The 14,004-nt window shown below is 38.5% G+C and overlaps 1 protein-coding gene across 1 annotated transcript in view; it reads left to right on the top strand.

The window, feature by feature from the left end:
* Nucleotides 1-14,004, top strand: part of DOCK2 (dedicator of cytokinesis 2) — a gene marked incomplete at its 5' end in the record, with an annotated part of 150,790 nt that overhangs the window by 14,761 nt on the left and 122,025 nt on the right. Inside the window, 9 exons of the mRNA XM_066328940.1 lie at nucleotides 1,344-1,442; nucleotides 2,912-2,984; nucleotides 3,060-3,163; nucleotides 5,204-5,387; nucleotides 5,491-5,588; nucleotides 6,664-6,753; nucleotides 6,998-7,098; nucleotides 9,554-9,688; nucleotides 11,899-12,007. Coding sequence (XP_066185037.1) covers nucleotides 1,344-1,442; nucleotides 2,912-2,984; nucleotides 3,060-3,163; nucleotides 5,204-5,387; nucleotides 5,491-5,588; nucleotides 6,664-6,753; nucleotides 6,998-7,098; nucleotides 9,554-9,688; nucleotides 11,899-12,007 — 993 coding nt within the window. The remainder of the gene's footprint in view (nucleotides 1-1,343; nucleotides 1,443-2,911; nucleotides 2,985-3,059; nucleotides 3,164-5,203; nucleotides 5,388-5,490; nucleotides 5,589-6,663; nucleotides 6,754-6,997; nucleotides 7,099-9,553; nucleotides 9,689-11,898; nucleotides 12,008-14,004) is intronic.

Below are 14,004 nucleotides of genomic sequence, written 5' to 3'. Positions count from 1 at the left end.
GTTGAATTCAAGCAAAACAAAAAATGACTGGTTTTTCCTTTTAGGCTGTTAAGATACCCCAAACCAATAGATTTTCAAACCCACATTGGATATGTGGGTGTTTCTCATAACAGGTGAAATGAGAAATGAGGTGAAATGAGAAACATTAGTGTTTCTCATAACAGGTGTATGTTCACTACACAGGAAACTGGTTGGTTCTGTTTAGGTATCAAACTGGCTCCAGTTGCAGAACCAGCCCTTGATTTACTGTTAGAAGGAATAGGACTTTTGTTCCAAGTGAATGTCACAGAGGTGACAAACAAGTAGGTGCATAAACCTTGAAAAATCTCTGCTCAAGCAGATGAGACATTGCTCTGTGCACTTAAATCCCTCTGACCAGACTGTACAAATCATCCTCAGGTATCAGCATCACACCTTTCTGGTCACAGGGCATTCTGATGTTTGAAGCAGACTTTTAACATTCACTGGACTTTCTGTAGGATTATTGCACCTTTGCAGCAGTTAGTGTAGCCTGGGTTGGGTTAGTTGAATCTGTGCCTTCAGTAGAAATATCTGGCAGGTACCAGGACCTTGGTGCCTCCCTGTCCAGCAGTAGCTTTTACTCTGCATCTACAACTCAGCTGCAGTCAGCCAGAGCAGATGGATGCAGGCTGAGCCTTCACAGACTCACTAAGGAAAACCACAAGTTTTGAAGCTGATTAAATCTTTCACTTGGCTCTGTCTTAGTTCAGATATTCTTTAAACAATAGGAAATTCTAATTGTTTGTTGTTCGTGCCTCTATAACATCCAGTTTGGAAGTCATCTCTGGTGTGTGGCCTAGAGCTTCTGAGACTCTGCTGGAAGAAAGTATTTAAAAACAAATGGAGAAATTAAAAGAATCATGAAGCTAGATTTTTTTTCCCTTTTGTACTTCTTCTACTAATTAGGATGACATGTTGGTTACTTAAATTCATCAGATGGGGTCATCAAGTCAATTTTATGTTCTTCATACATCTCCTGGAGCCCACTGTGCGTGACCCCTGTAAAACGCAATTACACTGGCTGTACCCATAGATTATGGCAAATGTTTATTTCCATTGTCTTCAGAGGCTTGGAAAAATGCAGTGTCTTCACGTTAGTGCTTCCCCTCTGTTGGTGCTGCCATGATAATTTAATTTTGAATGATGCCATATCCAAGCTCAAACCCACCGAGAGGAGCTGTGTCCCGGGTGGAATTCCCAGACCTGGACCCTGAGGGGAGGCTCTCTGGTGACTCTTTGGTTTGGCTCAAGTTAATTTACCCAAAACTGCTCCAAAAAGTACCCAAATTAATGAGGCACTAAGCACTGTTTCTTCCCTCCAGAATGCTGTGTGCCTGGGAGCAGGGGACAAACCCGTGAGCGAGTACAGATCAGTCGTTTACTACCAGGTCAAGCAGCCACGATGGATGGAGACACTGAAGGTATGTCCTGGGTACTCCCCACTTCATGTTTTCACTTCTTAATGCCTCACACAGAAAGGTTGCACAGCATCAGCTTCCTCCAAGAAACATCTTGTCCCTGACTACAGCTGAAGCATGAAGTCTTAGTCATACATCAGTTATTAGAGATACACGAGCACTGAGGCTTGAAATTTGGCCTAGAAAATGATGTGTAGGTTTTGTTCAGCAAAACAAATGAGATCATCTTAGATAACCTTATGTCCTAAGAGGGCTCATCAAAAATGAAATACTGCATCTTTTCTATTTTGGTGAAACAGTGGAGATGAGGAGCTTCAATTAAAGAACAAACAAGAGCAAACCAAAACCCAGATGAAAATACCAACCTCGTCTTCTGATTTCAAAAAGAAAAAGCTGCCTTGCTTCTCTTTAGAGACACACTAATAATTACCTAATCAAGCTTTAATGTCTATGATTGGAAAATGCCCAGAAGCTACCAGAAACAGTTCTTACAAAGCAGTGACAGGCTTGTATTTTTTTTTAAGGCAAAATAGCCATGTGTGACAAGCTTGCAGTTATTGCCTTAGGGTGTGTTACCTATGATGGTGAAGGACAGGGAGAGACTGCAAGTGTGATTTCAAACAGAAGCTTATTTGTTGTTCTGAACACATTGACCCATTCTGTTTATTGCTTATTATACTAGTTTCTTTTGAGAATTATTCCATAATTCAATCTTGTGTACAGGATCACTCTACAGCAGATCGTGTTGAAAAGAGTAGTTAATATTAAGGCATTTTTCAGTGAGACTTGTGAAGGGAAGTTGTGAATGCACACAAAGGTGTGCAAGTCCTTACATTTTTAGAACTATAAACTTGTGAATATGAAAAATTGTGCTTTGCCTTACACAGCTGGTTCTTTTTGTTGGAAGTTTGATCTAAAGTATGCTGCTTTAAGAATAAAGCACTTGCAAGTTCCTGTGATTCTCCTCAAGGCTTTACACTAAATTTAATCACTAAAAAACAGTCAATTTATTTTGCTGGAATTTTCATACCCTTTTCACCTGTTTCACCTTTAATAAAAGGTTATTATTAAATAATACCCTTTTCACCTGTTTCCTTTCCTTTTTAATAAATTGGTTGTCAATTTCTGTATCTGAAAGGTAGGAGTTGCATAATGCAGAGGTGTTTAATTCTCTGTGATTAACATTAACTCACTGGGTTCTGAGCTTCATTTCTTTGCTGGTGCCAGACTTTGAGCAAAGTCTAACATATCATTGCTCATCAGCCACCACTTTTCTACTGTGGTCAGGCTCAACAGTTTGAAATGGCCTGTGAAAGGCACTATGGGAACAGAACTGGGGCTTATTTATTCTAAAATATTCTAAAATTTATTCTAGAATTTTCTAAAAAATTTATTCTAAAACATGTGCAACCACCCCCATAACTCTCCTCATTCTTCACAACTCTCCTCATTCTTTTCTGATTTTACAAAAGGTGTCAGTCCCCATTGAGGACATGCAGAGGATCCATCTGCGCTTCATGTTCAGGCACAGGTCAACTCAAGAGTGTAAGTGGGGAATTTTTACTTTAGTGAATTTTAATTCACTGATGGGTAGCCAACTCTAAATCTTTTGCTTTGCAGCTAAAGATAAGGGAGAAAAGAATTTTGCGATGGCCTATGTAAGACTAATGAAGGAGGATGGAACAACTCTCCTTGATGGCATCCATGATTTGTTAGTCCTAAAGGTATGGGCTCAGATTTCTTTCTTTTCTTTCTTTGCTTTCTTGCATTAGTGCTTGCTTTCTTTCTCTCACACTATTGTCTTTCACTGCATTGTAAATTTACTTAATGCTAGATTGATTTTATTATTCTATCAAAGAAAATACTGTGTTTTTCATCTGAACAAAATTAAAAGATGTAGCTAAGCACAGTGAGAGGTGATTGCCCTTTTTATTGGTATTTGTGCTTTCGGCCTTCTGTAGTATAGAGAAAGTTGTGCTGCAGCTCTGTACTTGGGTGGGTACTGTTCCTCTTGCTGGATATGGACATGTGTGATCCACTTGGAATCTTTATCTCATGAATAAGCTGGGAACTCAGTCTTGGAAAAATGCTTGTTTTAAAGTGCTGTGAGTTCCTCAGGTACAAAAAAAGTTTCAGCAATTTGATTTTGGGTGTGAAGAGTAGCTTTACTTACCCCTGCCTGGAAACAGCATCTTTGACTTTGTGAAGGAAGCAGGGAACAGATGTTTTGACTTTTGTTTTATTTGCCCTCTTGGGGAATGGTGTCTAGCAGGAACTAAGAACCAGATATCACTTCCAGTACAAAGGAAACTTAAGTTATTTCTCAGCACTCTTCTCAGTAAACAAGTTTGCTGTATCATTAATACCAAGTGAGATGCATGCAACTAAATCAAGTTGCTTAGGCAAGCCAAAAGAGATTAATGGCAGTGTATAGTTATTTATCTTCTCTTCATTGAAACTATCATTTAAAATATTGAGACTAGAAGGAAAATTGTGGACTGTGTGGTTAATGTTGGTTATGAAATTCCACCTAATTCATTTCTCCATCAGCTCAGTAATTTTTTTTTAAGTGATTGCATGGATGAGAAATGCTAAAAGGAGTTGACCTAGTTTATGATTGTGAGAAACAGACAGATTTTCTGACATATGCTTGCCTATTCTAGTATTAAAACCAGTAATTGTAAGCTGTAAGTGTTTAAAGCAGCCATACACCTTGGCCTCTCAAAATAAGTATTTTGAAAAATGCTAAGTTTAAACTGTCTTTAGGCATTGGATCTTTTTAAGAAACTTTTCAATCAAAGCTTCATCTTTTTCCCATTGTCTGTCTGACTTGTCCCAAAAAGCAGAAGTCAAGACTTTCTTTTGCTTCCAGAAAATTGGGAAGTAATTATTTGGCAATTATGATGCAATCACAGATGTTGGTACTGCTGTGTGTTTTGCTGCATAAAGGTTTTGCTTCTTGTAGTTCTAGGTCTCTTTTAGTCAATTTTTAACCTTGCCTCTTTGATCCAAAGAAGAAACTACACATCTGCAATCATTGAACCAGATAAAACTGCAAAACTTTAAGATGTCTTTCTAGATCATAGTTTTTGCAGCTCCTTGTTCGTGCACATTTGTAGACTAAAGGTCTGCAGCTGGGTCATGTCTTGTCACAGTGTTGCACCTTTAAGTGACATCTCAAATCCATGCTCTAAACAGTGAGGAGCATGATTTTTATTGTCTTTGTCTGAAACTCATTTCCTGTCTGGGGAAATCCTAAGATAAGACCCAGAAAATCTGTGAGTTTGTGGCACTGAAGTTGATGAAAGAGAGGAGGGAAAAATCTCTGTTGGCTCTCTGGTTTCATACAGTCCATTCTACTGAAAAGCACATATTCTGTGTTATTTAGTTACTGCAGCACACTGTGTGATTTAAAATATAATCTTACCATGCCCTGATCTTTTATGTTCAAGGTCCAGGTACTGAGTTATAATGAGGATACCAAAACAGTGCTGCTATTCTTTCCTTACTCAGGCCTGTCCTCTGCTTTGAAATTGTGTGCAGACATTCTAATCATGTTGTCTATGTCCTGTGTAGTCTTCAAGGTGATGCTCAGTTCTGCATTTTATGAGAAACTGGCTCTTGCTTTCACTCTGGCAGGGGTGTCACCCCTGAAAGCCTCCTCCTGCACCCCAGTTTTGTTTGCTTCTCTAGAAAGTACAAAATAAGTCTAATTTAAAATCCGGTGGTGTGAAATATGTAATGAATGCTGTGTTGATTTCCAGGGGGACAGTAAAAAAATGGAGGATGCTGCTGCTTATTTGACATTGCCTTCTACACGTCTGCACACAGAAAACAGAGGAGCAACCTTAGCCAGGAGCTCCAGTACTGCTGGGGGGCTTTCGGTCAGCTCAAGAGACTCATTTTATATCTCAACTCTTGTGTGTTCTACAAAGGTAACTCAGAATGGTATGTACCTCCTAAACAGGTGGGAGTTTTAGAAAGAAAACCCTTGCACAAGTTGATAAATCAGATTTTAAGTTTTAATGTCTGTCTGTTTATTTTCTGGTAGTGGGCTTGCTGGGCCTCTTGAAGTGGCGCATGAAGCCAGAGCTGCTTCAGGAGAACCTGGAAAAGCTGAAGATTGTGGATGGAGAGGAGGTAGTGAAGGTAAATCTTAAATTGTCATTCTAATAATAGTTATTCCTCAGGCCCCTTCATACATCCTGCCTTTGTTAGTTTGCAAATGAGATGAGCAAAGCTCTTTGTTAGTGGGAGCAAGAAAGGCAACACCAGGACAGGATCCTTCACGGGGCTGGCCAGCTTTCCTTCTGCTTTTTAATTTCAGGTATCTCTGGTATTGGTATTGTTGGGCTGGGGAATTTCCAAGATTGTTACTAGGAGATGAAGATAGTAGTGATAAAATATTTTCCACAATCTCAATTCATCTGTTTTCCTTTCTCTATCTGAAGTATCACAAACAATTCCTACTGTGTTCTTGCCAGTTCTTACTATTAATTTACGTGTTGATACTAAATCCAAGAAGTGTTATGTACCAACAAAGCACTTCATTAACTTAATGAGTATATGAATAAAAATTGTTTGTATTTTGGAAAATGGCAGGTACTCTTACTTTTGGGTCTTTAAACATAAACATTAGATGTCTCTGGAAAGAAGGAATGAGAATCAAAAAACCAAAAAACCCACCCCAAACCCACCTCCCTCAAAAAAAACCAAACCCAAACCACCACCAAAAGAAAAAAAAAAAAAAAAAAACACACCAATAAAAACCACAAAAAGAAGAAGGAGGAATTAATATTTTTAACCAGAATTTGTGTTCCAAATATTGAGGTATTTTCTTTGATTTATAACATAATTTGAATCAGACCACAAAAGCAGGAAGTGTCTTTTTAACCAACATGTATATGTGAAAATATCAGCCACTAATCTGTGTCACTAAGGAATGTAGTTTTAACAAGTTTTGTCATTTGTATAGTATTTTTATCTTCTTCATAAGCTTTGAGTTAAGTATGTATGATTGATTGTTTATGTGTCTGAGGATGTGGGTTCTTAAAATTAGAGCACCTAGAGCCTAAACAGTTGAAAATGTTTTCTCAATTTGAGTGATGCTGTAGTAAAGGTAGTCAAATTCTAACTTGAGGGAAGCCAAGTCTACTGCCAGAAAATTTTCTTGTGAGGTTTTCAAGTTGAATTGGTTATCAATTTGTCTTTTCATGTTCTGTAGTTTCTCCAGGATACTTTGGATGCCCTGTTTAACATCATGATGGAACATTCCCACAGTAATGAGTACGACATCCTTGTCTTTGATGCACTGGTAAGAATCAGCACCAATGAATTTATTTGTCAAAGTAAAGAATATTAGAATTTTGAACAAACTATCAAGTTTTTCAGTCCAGAGAATTAGTCTTAAAGTCTCTATAGAACAGAGGAATATTACACATTGACTGAAAATCAAATGTCTTTAAAAACTTATATGGTAAACTACCAGAAATAATTTTAGAAAGTTAATATTTAAGTTTGAAATGTGACTCTGGCTAATTGTGTCCATGTCTGTTCAGATCTATATCATAGGGCTCATAGCAGACCGTAAGTTTCAGCACTTTAACACTGTTTTGGAAGCATATATCCAACAGCACTTTAGTGCAACCTTGGCATACAAGTAAGTTTGTTTTCTTTCTCTTTTTCCCTAAACCTCCACCATCATGTAAAAGCAGTAAATCCTGCTTGTGACTTTTCTGATGTAATTTATGATGACTGCTGTTTTGATGCTGCTGTTTGCTTATGTGAGACACGTTTGATTATGAGTGGAATTAATGAACCCATAGCAAATGATTTGGGGCTAAATGATGCTTTGGTATTTGTTTTCTGTCACCTGGAGTTTGCTGTGTCTGAGCAGTTCACCTGTACCCTGTCAAATTTATCAGAAATGCTTTGCTGTAAAACCTCTTCCTTTGTATCCCTGGCCTTAAGCTGAAATGCCTCAAGTGAGGACTCAAGGCTCCCCTTAACCCATTTACATTGGTTTCCACATTTGTTTTTTCACATCAAGCAAAATCAAAGGCGAAAGAATTGTTTGAAACTGTCAAATCTTCGTATGCATTTGAGTCTGATGTTGCATCAGGAGGGGTTCAGTGCAGTGAACTGGAATTTTGGTACTTGTTCCCTGTCCTGCTGTGAAATGGAGTTGTAGTATTTATTACTATTTGTTACATGGTCATGCCACTGGATTGTAGTGGACTTCTCATGGATTTATTTATAAATTTGTTTGGTTTCAGCTTTTGGAGCTTCCACTTAACACCCAGATGGGAAGACACTGACTCATAGAAGAGAGTAAAAACTGTGCAGACATGTTACATACCAAATTTAATCCTGGATTCCTACTTTATTTAGAATAGGTTTTTGCAGATGATGCTAAGATAAAATGAATGAATTATGAAGGAGGGTCACATCTTCAGCTGGTGCTGATGTCTGGGATGTGCTCTAAGAGGATAGATGTGAGCTTTTAATCTACCTGATGTCTCATTCTGGCAGCTTACTGCAGTGGCAGATTGAAGCAGAACTTTAATTTGGAATATGAATAGTACATGGAAGACCTGAGATGAAGGTTTGGAATAGTTGGGGATATCTTCTAGTGTCTGTGCTGAATCTGTGTTGGTTCTAACTCAACACAAAATGTCACAAAAATCATGCACTAGACCATGAGTTTCCTGGAGCTGAGAGGCAACAGTTCAAAATCAGCCCTTTTTCACACCTCAGTAAAGTTGAAGTGAACATTAGTTGTCTCAGAAAGCTCAAGCACAAACTCTGTGCTCTCCTTCAATCCTCCCTCACTCTGTAAATAATAAGCACATGTAATTTAATGCTTTATAGTAGTGTGAAAGAGGAAAAGGAAGGGTACAGAACCTCTCAGGACAGTCTTATTTGCATAAAATATTTCAAAGACTTAACCTGACTGGGAGTTTCTGGTGACTTAATCAATGGGGTAGAGGCAAAATTATGTTTATGATTGTTCCCCACATCATGTGTTTTCTCGGCATTATTGATGCGATGCACATCATGGAAGATTTACTCTGGTTCCAGAATGATTTAAGAAATGAACAAGTGTGTGTGGCCTAACTCCTAACTAGGAAGGAAATACTGTGTCCCAGACATATTATAACCATGTTATGGTATGGTTGGTTGGCAAACTGTCACCTATTTATTCAGTTCCTGTTGAGTCATCCTCTCTCCTGGATTTAGAGAGCTCTGAGAGGGCTTAACATGCACCACGCCTACATACAAGTTGGATAAATATTGTTCCAACTCAGAGGAGCTGTAAAAAGGAGAAAATGGAAACACACAATGGATGTAATGTCCAGGAGGCTGAGAGGTTGGAAGCACAGTGCTTTGGTCCTGAAATGTGAGTTAGGCTGGGGATGTGCAGTAGTTACACAGAGAGTTGGTTGTTTAGGGCAGGGGACAGTAGGTCTCCATTTTTGTAGAGCTGTAGGGAAAAAACCCAACCACCCTTATCTTAGTTCTTATGGCTGCATTAAGATCAATAGTGCATCATTAGGACTGCTTTAATCATTTAAGATGATTCTATAACTACAAATTAAGGGATGTAGTTTTAGGTGAACTTCTGCTCTTTCTGTAGCCAGCTGTGTCCTTAGCAAAAAGATGCTTTTAGATACCAAGTAAGGAAGTGTTTAAATAAAAGAAATAATTTAAGCAGATATTGTTGAGTACTGGAATATTGTAATATTTACATGCTGTTAATTAGAGCATGCAGTGGTGTTTAATCACTTCTCAGTGGGGGTAGGCAGAAGGAACATTTTGTGTTACTTAGTGCATGTGTATTACAAACTTCTGTGAAGGTGCTTCCAGGACTGTGTAAAGTCATACTTCTCTTTTGGGATTTCAGATTTCTCCCTTGCTTGTGCAGCTAAGAATTTGTTCCTCATTTGTTTATCCTGACTGAATTTGTGCAACATAAATCCAGAAATACACACAGTCTGTTTTCTTTTATGTGCTTGACTAAGCATGAACATATATTTAGAGCTGCCAAAGAAACTAAAGAAGGTAATTAAAAAATAATAATGAAAATTATTTTTAAAAATGTTTTTGAACTTCAGGAAATTAATGAGTGTTCTGAAGACATACCTGGATACTTCCAGCCGAGGGGAGCAATGTGAACCTATCCTCAGAACTCTGAAGGCACTGGAATATGTTTTCAAGTTCATTGTTAGATCAAGGACATTATTTTCCCAGTAAGTACTCAGATATTGCAATTTAATTATCTGTCTAATATCAGACATAGAAGGAGACCTGAGAAGTAGAAAAAGCTGGTTCTAGAACAGAGTTGGTTTTTTTATTTTCACAGATAAAACATAAAACCTTGGCAACTGCTCTAAAACACAAATATTGCTGAGGCACATTCTGTATTTTTGTAGATCCAAAAATCTGCTTTCTGAATCTCAGTGTAAGTTCCAGAGATGGATTTGGTAATAGCAGCAGGTTTCAAAGGGTGATTACTCTTTGTGTCAGGTGGCTTGGCCTCACACCAGGGGATGGCCAAACGTCTCAACAGATGGCTGGAGGCTGGAGCCTTGTCCTTGAGAACACTGTGTCCAGCCCCTCAGACTGTGTCCAGAGCAGGGTCATTGCAGCGACCATGGGCACTATAAATTTAGAGTTTTGGACCTCCTGTTAAGGAATTTATAGGGAAGACTCGATGCGCTGGATGTGTGGAGCTCAGGCAGACAGAGGTGTAGCATTTACAGGTGGTTTTCAGGTTTAGGGGAAGAGAAGGAGGGGAGAAGGAAGGAAATGAAAAGTGGGAAGAGAAAAATTACACACTGGTAACTGTACTCTCTTCATAGAGCACAGACGCATTCCTTTGGCTCTTTTCTGCTTCACCTTTCTCCTTTTGCCCTGAGCTGGTTTCCCCCTACAGCCTGCTCTGATTTCCCTTTGCTCTGTGGCTGAAGGATGGCAGGGGCAGACTCAGACCTGTAGGGTGTTGTGTTCACCAGAACAGGGAGGTGATCTGTTCTAGCTGTCTCATGCTCACTGGGAGCTCTAATACAATTTCTCTCTGGTAGTCCACTGTCCATTAAAAAAAAAAAAAAAATCCATGTAGGTTTATAGTTTTTTAAAATTAGATTTACTTGCTGGATTTTGTTGTTTTGGTTGAAGTTGGAGATTCAGGAGGAATTTACTGCTGTGGATAGTACTTAGGAATTATTATTGTCTCTAGGAACTTATTATTTATAGATGGATACAGGTAAACTAGGTGTAAAGCTGTATAAGGAAGGACGTGGTGCTCAAGAGAACACAATACAGCCTTATCTTATATTTTTATCATAGGTGTCATGGCAGAGGGGTATATTAGAGTTTTGGGGAAGGAAGCACTGTGTAGAGGATTATGGAAAATTTCTTGTCTGGATGAAGGTCAGAAAGCAGAAGGGGTTTGTTTCAGGGAGGACTTTGGTTCTCATTTTAATCCTTCCTGTTATCTTGCAGCTAAAATTGTTCATTGGACAATCCGTCATAGAGTAGGTTATTGCAACATGTTGCATATTCAGGTGATTACCTACACATATCTACTTCTACTTAACTAGAGGTCTGAAACTCTAAATTCATTGGACAATTGTTACTATTGTAGGCAGTCTTACATATCAAATTCAAAAGAAAAGCAAATGACACTGCAACACTTAACTTTAAAAGGAGATTTTTCTCGTCTGATGGAGCAGAAGAGGCAGCACTTAGCTCACAGTGTTCTACTCACATTTCAGGATTCTCTTGTCATCTTGGCTTTTTTCTCAGCTTGTTTTTCTTTAACTCTTGGCAGCTGTTTCACGGAGCTAATTTCACATGTCACCAGTGATTTTACTGTTTATGTAGGCAGTGTTTAGTACTAAGAGCCAGTATGAACAAAACAGGAGAGATAATCTGAGGGATTCAAACTTTAGGACAGGGAATGGAGAAATAATGGAGAGTGAGCTCAATTTAAATGCACTTTTAAACTTTTAAGTGTCAAATAGAGACTTTTTTCAAAAAGCAGACTGGTAAATGGGGCCAGTAAAAATAGCTCTTGGAAAAAGTGGCAGCAGCAGCAGAAGACAGAAATTGTCATAATTTGTGAAAAATATCCTAGAGTAGCTCAGTTGTAGTGGGGGAAAAACCAACAAATTTCTTGCATATAAGTTACTTTGAAAGTAAAATGGATTCTATAAGCTCCAGTCTGGGAGGTGTCGTGCTTTAGAGGCTTTTAAAACAATTGAGAGTGGTTATTGTGGTGTTCAAACTGAAGGATTCCTACATGATACAGTGAATAGCAGTTATAAACCGTTGGGGGAATATCTATGTACACAATACCAGAACAACTTCTGAAATATATATTTAATGTTAAATCTGTTGCATTTCGGAGAAGGAAACTTTCTGATTCTGAAAGGAAACTTAATGCATCTCTCAACAGATTATATGAAGGCAAAGAACAAACAGAATTTGAAGAATCAATGAGGAGACTCTTTGAATCCATCAACAACCTGATGAAAAGCCAGCATACGACTGCCATTTTGTTGCAGGTTGGTCTGTGCTTGGAGATCAGTTGGATCTGGTTTTCTATATGGTTTTTGTACATGGGCTTTTTATATTTGCTCTTTTTAAATCGAGGAAAAGGCACTCAGGAAATTCATCCAATATGTCTCTTTTGTAATTCTCCACTATTGGAAGGTTGTCTGATAAATTTGGAGCCTAGTTTGAAAAGGTCAAGGACAAGATACATTGACAGTAAGTCTGAGAATGTAGTCAAGGAAAGAACCAAGACACAGATGTTGGAATGTTTCAAGCAATCTTATGACATGAAGCCTCCAGTGGGACCTGAATATTTAATTCTTGGGTTTCTCCAGATAATGCTAAGCAGGGAATCCACCATCTTAGTTGGTGGATTTTAATAAATAAAATTAATAAATAAATCCACCAAAAATTTTAAATAAATTTTATTGTCTCAGTCTTTGGGAGTTATATTGTTTAAACTGAGAATAGGATCAGGGTTTGCCATTCATGTCATTCTTAGTTATTCTGACACTTCAGAATCCAATGTTTTAAAGAAAACTAGAAAACAAGAGCTATTAACATCATCAATATAAAATAATTTGCAGTTCTTTATTAAGATGAAAAAAATACCAAGATTTCCTGTAGAGTAAAATGTAGAATTTTTATTAGACAGCTGCAATATGCTTCATACATTCTTTATTAAAAACTCATTGTATGCATTGGGCTTGAATTTTCCACTGATTTTGTGTTTTGATTCTTTTTGAGATGACTTAGATTAGAAGTGGAAGCCTGTGAAAAGGCTTGTGTTGAATAAAACCTCAGGTGGCTGATCTTGAGATTTGTATCGGCTGACACTTTGCATGGAGTGTTTAACGTGCAACTGCAAAAGAGCTGAGAAAGTAAATACCAAGTTAATTGTATAATACCATGGTTACAGTAATATTCTAAGTGCATTTAAAAATCAGTCAGATACTCTGTTACTTGATAATTCTGTAGAGTCCTTCCTGGGAATAGTTTATACATTTGAATACTGCATCAGAAGCAGGAGAAACTTCTGAAGAAAGCATCTTTAAAGTAATGCTGAAAGAGTTTATATAACTATGTTTATTTATTACAATTAGCACAAGTCTTATGGTACTTGTGCTAAGTAAGAAAGAGATCTGGGAGGGTTTGATGCTCCTTGGGGAGAATGTGTCACAACAGTGCATTCTGCCCAGCCTGATCTCAAAGGGGCTGTGTGAGTTTGTCCATCTGTGTTTCTGTCTTGGTTTGGAAAGACAGGTGTCTGCCAGGGAGAGCTGGAGCTTCCCTTGAGATGGAGAATGTGAACACCTTCCCTCCAAATTTTTATAATTTTACAGTTAAGGGCTTTCATGCAAAGATATGGAAATAGGAACACCAGTTCTTTACTAGGAATATTAAAAATAAAAATGTAATAGCACAAAAATAACAAACAAATGAAGAGAACACTGACAGAGTTAGAATACGACCTGACACCCTGTTGGTCAGGGTGTTGGGAGCAGCCCAGTTAAGGCCTGGAGTGACAGATGTGGCTCTGTTGGAGCAGAGATGATAGTGTAGGAGGGTGGAGTTTTCCTCTGAAGGTCCAGTGGTGGTGAGATGGGTCTGGTCTTCCTCTGGGAATCCAGTGCAGACAGGCTGTGCTGGTGTTCTGAATCACAGGTTTTATCCAGGTAGGAATGTTGGGCTCCTCCCCCTGGGTGGAGCCTCTCCAAATGGGATGATGTAATTTTATCAGTCATGCAGTAAAACTTAATGTCCCATTAACAACAGATATCCCCTGGAGGGATGGAGGCAGGACAGGTCCTGGGAGAGGAAACCCCTCCCCAGCTGGTTTCAACAGATGGCAGTAGAATACAGACTTTGGTTACATGTTGCATTGCAACCCAAGAGAGTTTCCTCTGATGAACAGTTTCCTCTTGAGAGTGACCAGAAAGGCTTATAGAGCATTTCTTCTTCCTCAGCAGTGGCTGGGTGTGCAAGGGGCAGTGGGGCCTCTGGAAGG

The sequence above is a fragment of the Sylvia atricapilla genome, chromosome 14, assembly GCF_009819655.1.
Source record: "Sylvia atricapilla isolate bSylAtr1 chromosome 14, bSylAtr1.pri, whole genome shotgun sequence".
NCBI lineage: Eukaryota > Metazoa > Chordata > Aves > Passeriformes > Sylviidae > Sylvia > Sylvia atricapilla.
The sequence above is the reverse complement of the archived record's forward strand: the minus strand, read 5'-3'. Positions and strand labels throughout refer to the sequence as shown.